The 13,764-nt window shown below is 42.8% G+C and overlaps 1 protein-coding gene across 8 annotated transcripts in view; it reads left to right on the top strand.

The window, feature by feature from the left end:
• Nucleotides 1–13,764, top strand: part of LOC147019085 (eukaryotic translation initiation factor 4 gamma 3-like) — a 211,594-nt gene that overhangs the window by 126,813 nt on the left and 71,017 nt on the right. For 7 of the 8 annotated variants that reach the window (XM_085899332.1, XM_085899330.1, XM_085899331.1 and 4 more), the window contains 2 exons: nt 1,749–1,881; nt 10,328–10,458. In XM_085899332.1, coding sequence (XP_085755458.1) covers nt 1,749–1,881; nt 10,328–10,458 — 264 coding nt within the window. The remainder of the gene's footprint in view (nt 1–1,748; nt 1,882–10,327; nt 10,459–13,764) is intronic. The other variant, XM_085899325.1, reaches the window with a different exon arrangement.

Raw genomic sequence — 13,764 nt, 5'->3', positions numbered from 1 at the left:
TAAACAGAGGTCTATCCAATACCAAGTCAGGAAAAGCAGCTGGAACTGACGGTGTCTTCCCCGAATTCCTGAAACATTTTGGGGAAAGAGGCCGCTCATTGTTGACAAATTTCTTCAACGTATTCATAACTGGCATTAGGCCCAACAAATGTAAGAGTGCCAAGGTCATTGCCATTTTAAAATTTGGAAAACATGCTGATGCCCCTCGGAAAACTACTGACCTCTACTCCTGCTTAGTTCTTGCCATACACTCTTGTAAATATTTCTCCTGGAACAGCTAAAGCCCATCCTCGAGCAAGTTCTCCCATGTGAGCAAGCGGGTTTTATGCCATGCAGTAGCTGCTGTGACCAGGTCTTGTCTGGCACTAAGTAGCCACATCGAAGATGGATTTCGATGAAAGCTGAAAACAGCAACAGCCTTTATTGATCTATCTTCCGCTTACGATTCCTTTTAGAGGAAAGGCCTCGTGTTCGAATTGGCCAAGATGACACTGATGTATTGATTCTACTGTTACGGCCATGTTAAGAAAATTATTTTTATGCATCCTGCCAGGTACAGTGGGGGAAAAGAAGTGATTAAATTTATGTGAGAAGCAAATGGTGAAAAAGCTTGTAAAATTGTCATGCTTTATCAGGCTGTGACACCACTTGCACTTTTTTTGGCAAGAGTAAATTGCAGTCACCCTGACTTTTACGTGCATATTCATCCTTGTTTGCATCACAAAGCAGTGTTCGTATTGAAAAGCTGATCGACTACAATTGTCCAAAGTACTGGTGGCTTTGTACGGCGGAAATTCTCCAACTCAGTCCTTTCCAATACATTGTACTGTTATGTGAACATTATATGAAGAAAATTTTGACTAGAAATAGCGAGTTTAGCAATGCATGTTTACCTGAAACGGAAAATGCTACACGCTGTCATTTACTGGGTGTGCATTTTTTAATTATCCCCATGCTTTAAAAAAAAAAAAAACCCCACAAAAAATGGGGAGGGGTGGGGTGGTGGGGATATATTGTAATCCTCTGACCTATCTCTGGCCAGTCTCTGCCTTGTCTGCCTGTCACGCTGTCTCTTCCTAAATGGTTCAGCAAAAATTCCCCAAACTTGATAGTTCCGATCACCACATGGCACAAATGTGTGAGAGTAATATAATTTTTAGCTTCTATGGGTAAGGTCAAAAGGTCAAAAAAAAGAAATGCAATAAAAGTCATTTTTCAAAACATTTTTAATGAAACTTTATGTAAGCAATCAACATTGGAGATGCATGAAAGATGGAACAATTTATTGGATTTAACTGCAGGGGTGGGGACTTTGGGTCACAGGGGTCAAAATTGAAGATTTGTTTTTTTTACTCAAACTTTGATATTGGGTCATTCCTGGTGGAATGTTTTCCCGTCTTTCAGTTTTGCTTTTGGTGGGAGTTGTGGGGATTTGTGATAGCGTGCCATCGACTTGGCTCTCGTTCTTCTTGTTGATCACTAGAGGTCATTGTATTGAACCTGACCCCACACTATGGGTTTGGAAGAAAGTTTATGAACAGCTGTGAGCAGTTTCAACTGATGCACATCAGGCTGCTTTTATTGTTGATCTTAAACCTGGCATTCCAGTGTCGTGAGCTAATCACTCAGATGGGAATGCTCAACAGACCAACTTGTGATGAGGTTGCAGTATTAATTTGATTTTTGTTTTAATGTCAGCTTGTTGAGTTGTTACAGGAGTGACTCAACTGCTCTCCATTTTCCTGCAGGCTTATCGACCACAATATGTCAGTCCCTCTCCACAGTACCAGGTTCCTCCAGCAGGTACGCCGCCTATCTACTCGGGCCCAGGTCACGGGCAGGAATATTCGTACGGTGAGGCCCGCCCCGTACACCGGCCCGGTGTGTATCTTGCAGCTTCCTTCATACAATGATCTTCATCCCTTGTTTGTATATTTCTATTTTTTTCTCCTCATTTTGGCACTATGTATGGGACAATAGTTGTGTTCCTTCATTGTTTTAATTTCCATCTTCATGGATCATCTGATTTCTGCTACCTTAAAATATTCTAAAAATAAACTGTCACATGAGACATTTTGTGGATTTGTCCATTTTGCACAAAGTACTAGTGGCATTTGACTTGTTTATTTCTCCTTCTTTATTTACTGTTTATTACTTCTTGTAATAAAAATGTTGTTTAAAAACAAAAGATTGCGATTAGTAAGGCATGTATATCCCATGATGAGCAAAGTACATTTGCACGCAGCACACGATAGAGACTGCCAATCCTACGTCCGAGCTGCTGCTGTAAGAATTGCTGATAAACAGGCCAAAGTTCTCGAGCTATCGTTTGTTCTCTCTCTCTCTCTCTCTCTCTCGCTCTCGCTCTCGCTCTCGCTCTCGCTCTCGCTCTCGCTCTCGCTCTCGCTCTCGCTCTCGCTCTCTCTCGCGCTCTCGCTCTCTCTGCAGTTAAGATAAGGGTCCAATGAAACAGATGCTCAGAAATTTAAGGGGTCACCTTTTTTTTGGTATCTTTTTTTTTTTTTAATGTCGGTGAAGACACCGGAACCTGACAATTAGTTTATCCTCTCAACACTTGTGTTTATTTATTTTGACCTTATTCATGTCCCATCATTTTAAATGATCTCCATCCTTTTCAATATGTTGTCCAGTAGCCAATCTGGACAAGGCATATTATATTGAAAATATTTAAAAAACAAATTTTCTTCAACCTTTCTTTCACCTAATCTTGGAAAAAAGAAAACAAAAGTTTTTTTGTTGTTGTTGTTTACATCTTTTCACTTCTCACGTGATTTCTCTATCCCCTCTTCTTCTGTTATTTTCGCCGACCTACCATCTTCCTTCTACTTTCGCTGATCCACATTCACCTTACACCGTCACGATTTTTTTTCTTCCACCTTTCCTTGACCCAATGTTACCTAATCTTTATCCAAAAAAAAAGAAGTCTCTTCAAATGTTTCAACTTCCCCTTTCACACATGTGCTTCTCTGTATTGTATCATAATTCACTACCCCTCTTTTTCTTCGTCAAAATACTTTTCAATTCGACCTTTCCTTTATCCCGTGTTTAAAAAGTTCTACTATTACAATGCTTTTGTTTTTGTTTTTGTTTTTTCTCCATTCTCTTAATTTTCCTTTATTGCATCCATCACGTAATGTCTTTAATCTCATTTCTGACTTAAATTTTTTTTTTTTTTATCCCAGTTTGCAATGCATGTTCGTGTTCTATCAATCGTCCCTTTTTTCCAACTTTAGTGCCAATTCACCCCACCTCCTTAAATCTGCCTCCTAACTCCTCGCGTTTTATACCCTCTCCTTGCCCTCCCATCTTGCATCTCATCCTACCACCGCTCTTAGCACCTCTTCACTGGCTTCTGCTTTAGTATCAGCTCCCCCTCCAGTGGTATTCTAAGATCTGTGGGCTCCATTCTAACTTTACAGATATCTCACACTCTCAATCAGTACACTCAATATTTCAAACATGCTCTTTCTTTCCTCTCATCACACCTGCCCCTCTTCCCAACCCTTCAAATCTTGTACCTCTCCCTGTCTGCTCCATTCTTCACCATACCACAACCAAGTCTCATCACTCCCCTCTCCCATCGCCCTCCTGCCCCTTGGCCATGCCTGCTCTCATGGTCTCCCCTCCCTCTCAAAGCAACCTTCACACTCTTTCCCCCTTCAAGCTTCCCACTCACCTTTCTCAAAAACTCCCCCCTCACCCTTCTCCCTCAAATCTCCCCCCTCACTCCCCTCTCAAAGTTCCCCCTCCCCCACATCCACAAAACTGCCTCCTTCCCCCTGCCCTCTCTTGTCCATCTCATCCTTCCACCACCTTCAATCTTCAACTTCCCTCTGCCCCTCTCTTATTACTCCCCACTGTGCCTCATCACACCACCAGGCCTTTTCTCCTCACCCAGCCCTCTTCCCTAGCTCTTCTGCAATCCTCCACACTCTGGCAACAACTCTCCCTACCTCCCCCACCCTCCTCCCTTGTCATACCCCCCCTCCCTCTTCCTTAACAGCGTGGACTTCAAACATCTGGGGCCTTCGCTAAAACCTGACAGATCTTTCCATACAGATTGCCACTGACAAACCACACATAATCTGCCAAACAAACTTTCCTCCTTCAAGTCATCTCTGACTCCCGAGTCTCTCTCCCTGGTTACTCACTCCCTCTTCCGGTATGACAGACCTGAGCTTCGTTTTGGCGGTGGAGTTGCTCTCTTCATCCAAGACTCAATTCTTCACTCTCCATGCACTGCCCTCATTCCCCCACACCCCCAGGAATACCTTTGGCTACGGCTTCCCTCCACTGCCACTTCATGTAAATATGTGTGTTGTACTGTCCACCAAACAGTGACAACTCCATTTACACCTCGCTCGCCAAAAACATGGACCAACTTCTATCCTCTCATCCGAACTCTCTCTTCCTTGTATGTGGTGACTTCAATTGTCATTATACCAGTTGGCTGGGTGTGGCTACCTCTCTCACCTGCCATGGCACTTCAGCAAAAGACTTCTGCGATTCATTGGGACTAACACAATGTCATCTTCCCGACCTGGATCTTAACCAACAGTACTCCATCTCTTCTGGACCTGATTTTGACCAATTTCCCTGAAAATATCTGCTGTTCTTCCTCCGCTGCAATCGGTTAATCTGACCACATGCTTGTCAAAGTAGTCTCTGCCTGTTATTGGAGAACCACCTCAGTGCCAACTAGTCTGGCATTTCACTCAAGCCGACTGGCAGGGACTTCAAGCAGCCATCAAACTTCTAGACTGGCCTCCCATCTCTACTTTCTCCAACATAACTCATCCTGGGTATTCTTTCAAAGAAATTTTCTCTTTCTCTCTCTTTCTCTCTCTTTCTCTCTCCTCTCTCCTCTCTCCTCTCTCCTCTCTCCTCTCTCCTCTCTCCTCTCTCCTCTCTCCTCTCTCCTCTCTCCTCTCTCCTCTCTCCTCTCTTCTCTCTCCTCTCTCCTCTCTCCTCTCTCCTCTCTCCTCTCTCCTCTCTCCTCTCTCCTCTCTCCTCTCTCCTCTCTCCTCTCTCCTCTCTCTTATCCCATCTTGTCTTCAGTTGTCATACCCTTCCTCACACCCATTGGACACTGAAGCTTATGGTTAGGCTATTGTCCTAAAACAACTTGCCCTCGCCTCATGGAAGGCAAATCCAACTGAAGGCAATATCAGTTCCTTCCACAAAGCTCAGAACAAGTGTGTGTACCCTCAGGGGAGCCAAGAAACAACATCTTTCTAATCTCAAGCCTGAACTCTCAAACCTTTCTCCCTCCTCCAAATCCTGGTGGCATTGAGTTAAGTCTGTTTCTGGTGTATGTTCTCCCTCCATCCCCTCCCTTACCTCAAAATGGTTGCACAGCTGTAACTGCACGTGAAAAGGCTGAATGCTTAAACTCTGTGTTTGCTTCTAAATCTTGTGTCAAAAAAACCATCACTTTCTGTACCCACCTTACCCAGTCGCACCCAACTGTCCCTGAACGCTGTGTCCTTTTCTCCCAACAAGGTGGAGATTTTGCTGTCAAACCAGTCAAGATGGCACCAGCCTACGTTGGTTAGAAACCTGCTCTGCTGCTCTTTCTCACCCTCTCTCTGTCCTATTCGCCCTCTCATTTGCTCAAGGTCATCTACCATCTACTTGGAAATCATCAAACATTACCGCTCTGCATAAAAAGGTACAAAAACAGATCCCTGCAACTACAGAGCAATTCAGCTTTCTCCCAATCAGCAAGGTTATGGAATCCATCATCGCTTCCGACATTAAATCCTACCTCTTCTCCAAAGGCCTGATTTCCGATCATCAATTTGGTTTCAGACCAGGTCACTCTACCCTAGAATTGCTGCTCCTGGTTTCCCAACAATGGATGGAGTTCCTCAATGCCAGACATGAGTTCAGAGCCAACTCCCGAGACATATCGCGTGCTTTTGATATGATCTGGCACCCTGCCCTGCTCACCAAACTCTCTTCCTGTGGTATCCAAGGCAATCTCCACTCATGGCTCGCAGACTTCCTCCCCTGTTGCAGTCAACGTTTGGCCCTTAATGGAATACTCTCATCCCCTCTTCCTGTACAGCCAGGAGTTCCTCAATGCAATGTTCTGGGCCCCGTGCTTTTTCTGGTTTTCATCAATGATCTCTCTGGCAAATCCTCTTTATCTCTTTGCTGATGACGCCACCCTTTGTCATACCATCTTTTATCCCTCAGATCGGCAAGCAGCAGCTTCTTCACTCTCTGCAGATCTTGATAAAATCACAAGCTGGTCCAACACATGGAACATGTCTTTCAATCCTGAAAAATCTCACACTTATGTCTCTCCAAAAGTAGCACCTGGAACCCCCACCCCTCCCCCCATCTACTTTCTAAACAATCCTCTTGAAGTCCTTTCCTTGAACTTCTGGGTCTCACTATCTGCCATAATCTTTCCTGGGGAAGGCACGTTTTGAAGCTGGCCTCCAAAGCCAGTCGCTAGCTGGGCATCCTCAGTCGTGCAAAGTCTTTCCTTGGCACACCTGAGCTCCTGACCACATACAAAGCTTTTGTCCACAGCCTGATGGAGTACTGCTCTCCCCTCTGGGCTGGTGCTCCTGCCTCCCACCTTTCTCTGCTTCACGCTGTGGAAACCAAGGCATTTAGGATCATTGGTATCTCCCACGATGTGGCCGAGTCTTTGGGTCTCTCACTCTCTCACCGCAGGCAGGTCAGTGGTCTTTCTGTCTTCTGCCGTCTCCTCTCAGGCCTCGCCCACTACTCTGGGTGAGATATGCCCCCCACATATTTCCGCCTTCAAAACATCTGTTCACCACTATCTCTTATCTTCCCCCATCCAAAACCATGATTTTTCTTCCCCCGTTCATCCACCCCAAACCCACCTCCTTCAAATTCCCTGATTTCCTTCTTGTAGTGTCCATCTTGTTTACCCCGTTTACCCCCACCCCATCCTCCTCCCTTCTACAGATCTAATGTCTCTGTTCCACACTGTTTTGTGCTTGCCTCTCCCACTCCTCTTGTCTCCTGCTCCCCTTGTTATACGTTCTGTGTTTATCTAATATTGACTCTTAAATAAAAAAATGAATAACCTACTTTGATCCCAGCACAGAAGGCTTCCTTCTAAAGTGTGCTTCATTTAGTGGATGTAGTTGTGTTATCTCTTCAGGAGGAAAAACTTCTTCCCCCAAGCTTTGATGGGCTTTTTTCTTTTCTTAAATATCTCGGTGGATTTCATGGGTACGTTTCCTTTTCATTGCTGATTATTTTTTTTTGTTATTATTATCATTATTTTTCTTGAGAGTACAGAGGTTGTTTGTATTTAATTTTTCTACCATGGCAATATCCTTGGTTCCAGATACCACCATTTTATATCCTGAAACAAAACAAATAAATAGTGGAAGAAATTTGATATTTACCTTTGCCACCAAAGGAGGACTGAGGGTTATGTCTGTCTCTGTCTCTTTATATGTGTCTCTGTGTCTCTCTGTCTCCAAAAAGTTGTGGACAGGTTGGGTGTGTGACAATAACTAATGATAGATTTTGGTGAAGAGCTGTATCGGTATCTGAGAATTTTAAAGCGATTCTTCACCATTGAGAGTTTGGGCCAAAAATGATAAATAAGACAACATCTCAAAAAAGTTGTGGATACATTATGACAAAACTAGGTGGATGAGTTGTTATGTGATGAGAACAAACTGATTAGATCTATCATGTTACCGTTGGTTTATTGTGGTTTGAAGTATGCTGCAAGGCCTAAGGGCTCGACTCACACTCCCAACCAGTCTGAAGTATGGTTCGACAATGTTGTTTCAGTCAAGGGTAAAAATTTTATACAATGTGACCATAAGTTGATTTTATATCTCGAATGAGAACAGTAGCCGTTCCAGAGGATATTTTTGGCTGCAGCTCGATCTGGTTGTGTGAAAGGGGTCAGCTCGACAAACTTTGGTGATGCTCTGCATTGTTAAATGCCATCCTCGTTTTGCATTTTCGTTTTTCAGCTCATCGTTGTGAATGTTCCATGAACCTTGGTACTCGATAGAGACCTAGGCCAGAACATTTGCAATGATTGCCAGAGAAAAATACTCACCAGTGGAGATGTTTTGAATTCCACTGAGACTGCCCTCTTTCACACCTCAGATGAATCACAAAGTTTGTAATTGAAGACAATTAAATTTATTTATTTTTAGTAGACAGACTTTTTCTGCACACAAGCTGCACAATCCACTGTGGCGTTCCCAGTAGTTCGTTTTTGGATCGTGTTCAGTTGTCACACCCGTGTGAAAATGGATTGATCAAGTGCATTATTTGCCTGGTGTTGGCTTAATGGTTAGGGTGGTGGGCTTGGGATTCTAGGATCCTGGGTTCAAATCCCCCTTGACTGTTGAATTAATGCCAGGTGGGGTTTACTCTGCCTGTCATCCTTCCGAGGTTGGCAAAATGAGTTCCAGCTTGCTGGTATCCTGTGTCGGAGTGGCGACCCGTCCAGTATTGTACCCAATAGCCAAGGAGACTGCTGAGGCAGCACCAACACTCTGCACTGAGTCTGGCCCCAATGGATGGATGGATGGATGGAGTGCATTCTGATTCAACTTTTGATCTTTTTCACTGGACACTGCAATGGATTTTGGTATATATAAGCAAGTTGCCTCAGCCCACATGGGATTCTAAACAGGTTAGGAATTGAGGCTGCACAAATGCAAATGTCATCTTCTGTCATTGAGCCAGCAAGCTGGGAGTAACAATTCACATTCATTGCCACATCTGATGCAATTTGAATGTTCTAATGGCAGTGAGGTGCTCCATTTGAAAGTATTTGTTCGATATACGTAGCTTTTTGATGTCTACGGTCCATAATAAAAATTTGGATCGGTTTCAAAGCCAGCGACCAATTGCAAATCAACGGTAGGATGTATAATTTTTCAACCTTGCATTTCACAGACTTTGTTACTGTTTCTGTGGTGATCTCAGATTCTTTGCTGTGCACATGCTGGGGCTTGTGGCCTGAATGTGCTTTATATTTTTTCAGTTGTGCAATCCTCACAGCAATGACAAATGGTGATTATTTCACGACTGCTTTTGCTGCGGTATTCTTGCTCTTTGGAGTTTCACCTCAAGCTTCACTGCAATCTTATTCTTTGAATATTTGGCCAACATTGAGGGGGAGGGAGGAGGTGGTCGTGGTGGTAGTGAGCAATCATAAAAAAAAAAATTGTACGTGTTAAAAGTGTCACTTAACCACAGCATGGACATCACTGCAGATTTGTTGGTGTTTAACTGTTGAATACATTTGGTCACATTGGAAGAGAATATTTTGCAAGGGGAGGGGGTGGTGGAGGAATTCATTGTTTATCAGTTTATCATGATTCAACCTTGGTTTTAAAATAACAAAATCGGATGTGTTTCGATTTTGCGACTGTGGTTATTGCGTCAGCTGAATATAATTTGATGCATTGTGAGAAGTATTTTGATCTGAAGTAAAGGAAAAAATATGTGAACGCAACAAAGTCCATTTCACCGATGCACTCGATAATTGCATGCCTCTCTGTTAACAACCTCTCTGCCATGACTGGCACACAGAGCAGAGCAATGGAACTTTCAAATTGCCAGAGGCATAGTTTGGGCATTTAAAAGTTGCAGTTCCTTTTTGGCAGTCATGATGATAGTTGAAGTATTTCTTCTGCTGCATTTGCCATTATCATCCCCATGACATTCCTGGGTCCGAGACGCTTCCGTAGAAGTACGACACGTGTCAACGTTTCTGAGTTTGCTGCATGGTCGGGTGAGGTGGGAGGGTCTGGGATAATGGGATCGAAGTGGATGAGCGAGCGGTGTCAGAAGAGATGGCATGGAGGAGGTCAAGAAAGACTGGGGTAGGGGTGCGGGGGGTCAGTTGAGTTGGGGTGGGGAGGTGGGTCAGGACTTTTTGGGGGCAGGGGGTGCGTTGTGGACAGTCTGATACCTTTATAATGCATTGAGTTTTGTTGTGTTGCAAGAAAGCCTAATAATTACAGTCAAAGACCTTCCTGTTTTCTGTTGTGAATTTAATAATCAGAGTAGCATCCCAGCACATTTCAGATATTATGGAGAAAACATTTCTTCCTCTTTGATGAGCCTCACTCTTGTAACAAAATATATATATATATATATATATATATATATATATATATATATATATATATATATATATATATATATATATATATATATATATATAGGGGGGGGGGGGGTTCAGGGGAAATATGAATAAAAAGCAGCCATGTTTGATTTGTGATGGTATTGCAGTGAACTACTTCAGTTTTGGTTTTTCTTTTGTGTGTAGTGTCTGGAGCACCACCGTACTTCCCGAGCCCATCTCAGACTACCTTACAGGCATACAGCTATCCACCAAGCCCATTCATGACCGTGCCAGCGAACCAACAGCCCTCTATGCCAAAACGGGAACGGAAACAGGTGATTGTTCGACCAACCTATTGAAATAAAGTTTGACTTTATTTTTTGTAGTCTGAATAAGCAAATTGGCTAATTAGTTGCACAAGTGTGCTGCGAGTCCGCATGTGTTTTCCACGTGTCACATCTCTAAAAATGGTGTAATTCTGGTAGGCTGTGACTCCGTCGCAAAAGCTCGTTTCGGATCCGGCTCGGTCATTTTGGCAAAAAAATTGCCGGGTCCCGGATCTGCTCGAAACTCGGATAAGTGTGCATTGCATCAAACGTATGTAAATCAATCGCATGGAGGACCCACGGCCTCAGTCTAAGCTGTGTTGACAGGTACAGCTGGCCACATCACTGCTTGCATTGCAATACGATGACTTCCTACACAGAAATGATTGTGATTAATTAGTTACTTTGTTGTGCAAAGTTTATTTCCATTCCTTTCATCTGATAATGTAATACAGTCATGCGCCACTTAACGACGGGGTTACGTTCTGAGAAACCGTCGCTAAGCGACGTTGTCATTATGCGAACATCATTTTTTTTTTCGTTTTCGAACATCGTACTTACACAAAACTACACACCTAGGCTATATAGTGTAGCCTATTGCTCCTCGGATACAAACCTGTACAGCATGTTACTGTACTGAATACTGCAGGCAATTGTAACACACATCCAAGAGAGACGGAAGACACGTTAGTTTTACCTTTGTGCTGTTCATGACGGCCATCGGTGTTGTTAGCAGGAGCTCACAATCTCCTCTCGCATCGATTATAGAAAGATGAATAAATAGCGTTTGGATTTTATAAACACGTAATCATTGCATCGATGTTATAATTTATAAATGAAGAAACGAGCTCCTGTCAATTGTGATATATATATTTTCGGAACAGTGCGATTGTTTTAACAACATGAAAAGCTTCACCAAAAAGAAATTTGTGTTTTAATTTCGACTGTAACAACGAATTATTCGCGGAATTCTTCAATTCAAAGGAAATTTACTTGCTCGAAGGTAAACGTGCAAATATTGCTTCAGTTTGAAAGCCGATTTCCTTGAATTCCGATTTAGCACGATCCTCTTTTTTCGCGATGACATTTTATGGACCTCAACGATCGCATTGTAACAGGGCCACACTGTCGTTTATTATCATTATGAAGTATTATGTACTGTACAGCGTACATAATTGTACGTGCTATTTTTATACGACTGGCAGCGCTACGTCGACAACATCACTCGGCGATAGGAATTTTTCAGCAACATTTTTTTTTCTTTTTTTTCAGAGCTGGCAGATCCGTCGTATATGCGATCCGTCGTTGCCCGGAACTTCGTTAAGCGGTGCATGACTGTATATTAAGAAGAAAGTTTGTTTGTTTGTTCATTTATGCTTTCCGACCCTGCAGGAACCAGTGATACCAAACTTTGCATGGCCTCCTCTTTCATCCAGATTCCAGAAGAAGGTCGAGGACTATGTTTCGATACAAAAAATTTAAACCAGATAAAACCAGATAATTGTCCTTAAGGCCTCGATCATGTCTTTGCCTTGTACAAAGACATGGCAGAAGTAAATGGACAACATGATTTTAAAAGAATTTATTTATTGAACATTTGAAGTATATTTGATCCATTTTAATATGTACACTCGTATTTGGTGGACTTGCCCTTTGCAGATTGCAATGCTTTTACTCTTTCAGGCAAAGAACTAACAAGTTCTGAAATTTTCTCTTCTGGGATTTCTTCGCAGGCTTCATGCAAACGGATTAGCAATTCTGCCCGTGATGTTGGTTTCCTCGACTTTTTCCACACAGCTCGATCCAAAATGGCCCAGAGGTGTTCAATGGGATTCATGTCAGGAGACTGACTTGACCATGGAAGTCCCTTGATCCCATTTCTGTCCTGCCATTCTTTGGTCTTTTTTGCAGTGTGGCATGGAGTTCCATCTTCCGTGAACAGTGTTGTTTTTGACTCTCTGACCAGTAGAGAAGATAGAGAGGTCCATCCTCAAGGATAGAAATGTATATCGTTGAGTTGATGTTGCCAACACACTCCACAAGCTCTGACCGACATAAGCTCCCCACACCATCATTGAAAAACCACCATGTTTGACAATTGGCTGCAATCGGTTCAAAGAAAACTCTTGACTGAGAAGTCTCCAGACCCATATGTGTCCACTGTCAGAAAAATCGCTGGTGAATTGCACAATCACCCAATTGGCCGTAGAAAGCGGAATGCCAAGGTTCTGAGCTATCTTATGCTGGCTGACTCCACCTTCCAACTGGCCAACAATTTGTCCTCTTTGAAAATTGGAAAGTTTCTTTGCTCCCTGGATTTGAGGCATAGTTAATTGTCGTACAAGACCCAGAAACTCGTTTCTGCAAAGAAAGAGTCACATGTTAGAACAAATCACGGAGTAAAACTTGCTTCATACAGATGAAATGAAGAAAGATAAGGTGTCTATTTACTTATGTCATGTCTCTGATTACCGCCTGGGTTTTTCCCCGGGAGCAATCGAGTAATATGTATTGTGAAGATCATGTGTTGAAGTTGCAATGATTTATTGTCAAGAACACAAATTTAATTACGATAGTGTTTCACGTGCGACTTTTATTAAAAGGGTTATTGAAAAGATTGATTGCCTTTTATAAAAACGGTGCGCTTTCTGTCTGTCTGTTTGTCAATCGCCTTTAGGTCACATTTTCAAACTTATCTTCCCAAAACTTCACCACTTGGTAGAATTCGTCATAAGCAAGAAGCCTATTGTTTTGAACCCTGAGCTCCTTGGACTTTTGGCTCTCCCACCCTGAGCTCCTTGGAAAAAATCGGGCCGCTCGGGTTTATGGAGGTTTGAATAGCAGCCCGTAAACCAGGCGCTCAGGTCTATGGAGGTTTGAATTGCGGCCGGTAAAACGGCCATGAGGGTTCAAAGGTTATGGTAAAAAAAAACTTCTAAAATTGTCAATTTTCATCCCATTGACTAGAAATTTGAAGAGGATTTGCATATTTGGTCACTTAATTCAACCACCAATTATTTTTCAGGTCAAATTTGTTTTATGGATTTTGCAAGTATTGTGCTATGCATGACATCTTTCTTGTTAATTTATTCATGTGCAGTCTGTACTTTTTTATTTATGTATTTTATTTTTTGTAGACACCGTCGAGGCTCGTATGAGAGCTAACACAGAACGTACAAGGGGTGCAGGAGACAAAAAGTGGGAGAGGGAAGGAAAAAAACAGTGTTGGACAGAGATGAGTTGATCTGTAGAAGGGTGAGGGATGGGGCGGGTACACGGGGAAAACATGATAGACACTACAGGACTTTCAGGTCC

This window comes from Eptatretus burgeri, chromosome 10, assembly GCF_056783735.1.
Source record: "Eptatretus burgeri isolate ZD-2024b chromosome 10, Ebu_testis_v1, whole genome shotgun sequence".
In the NCBI taxonomy this organism is placed as follows: Eukaryota; Metazoa; Chordata; class Myxini; order Myxiniformes; family Myxinidae; genus Eptatretus; species Eptatretus burgeri.
This window is presented reverse-complemented; position numbering and strand designations above follow the sequence as displayed.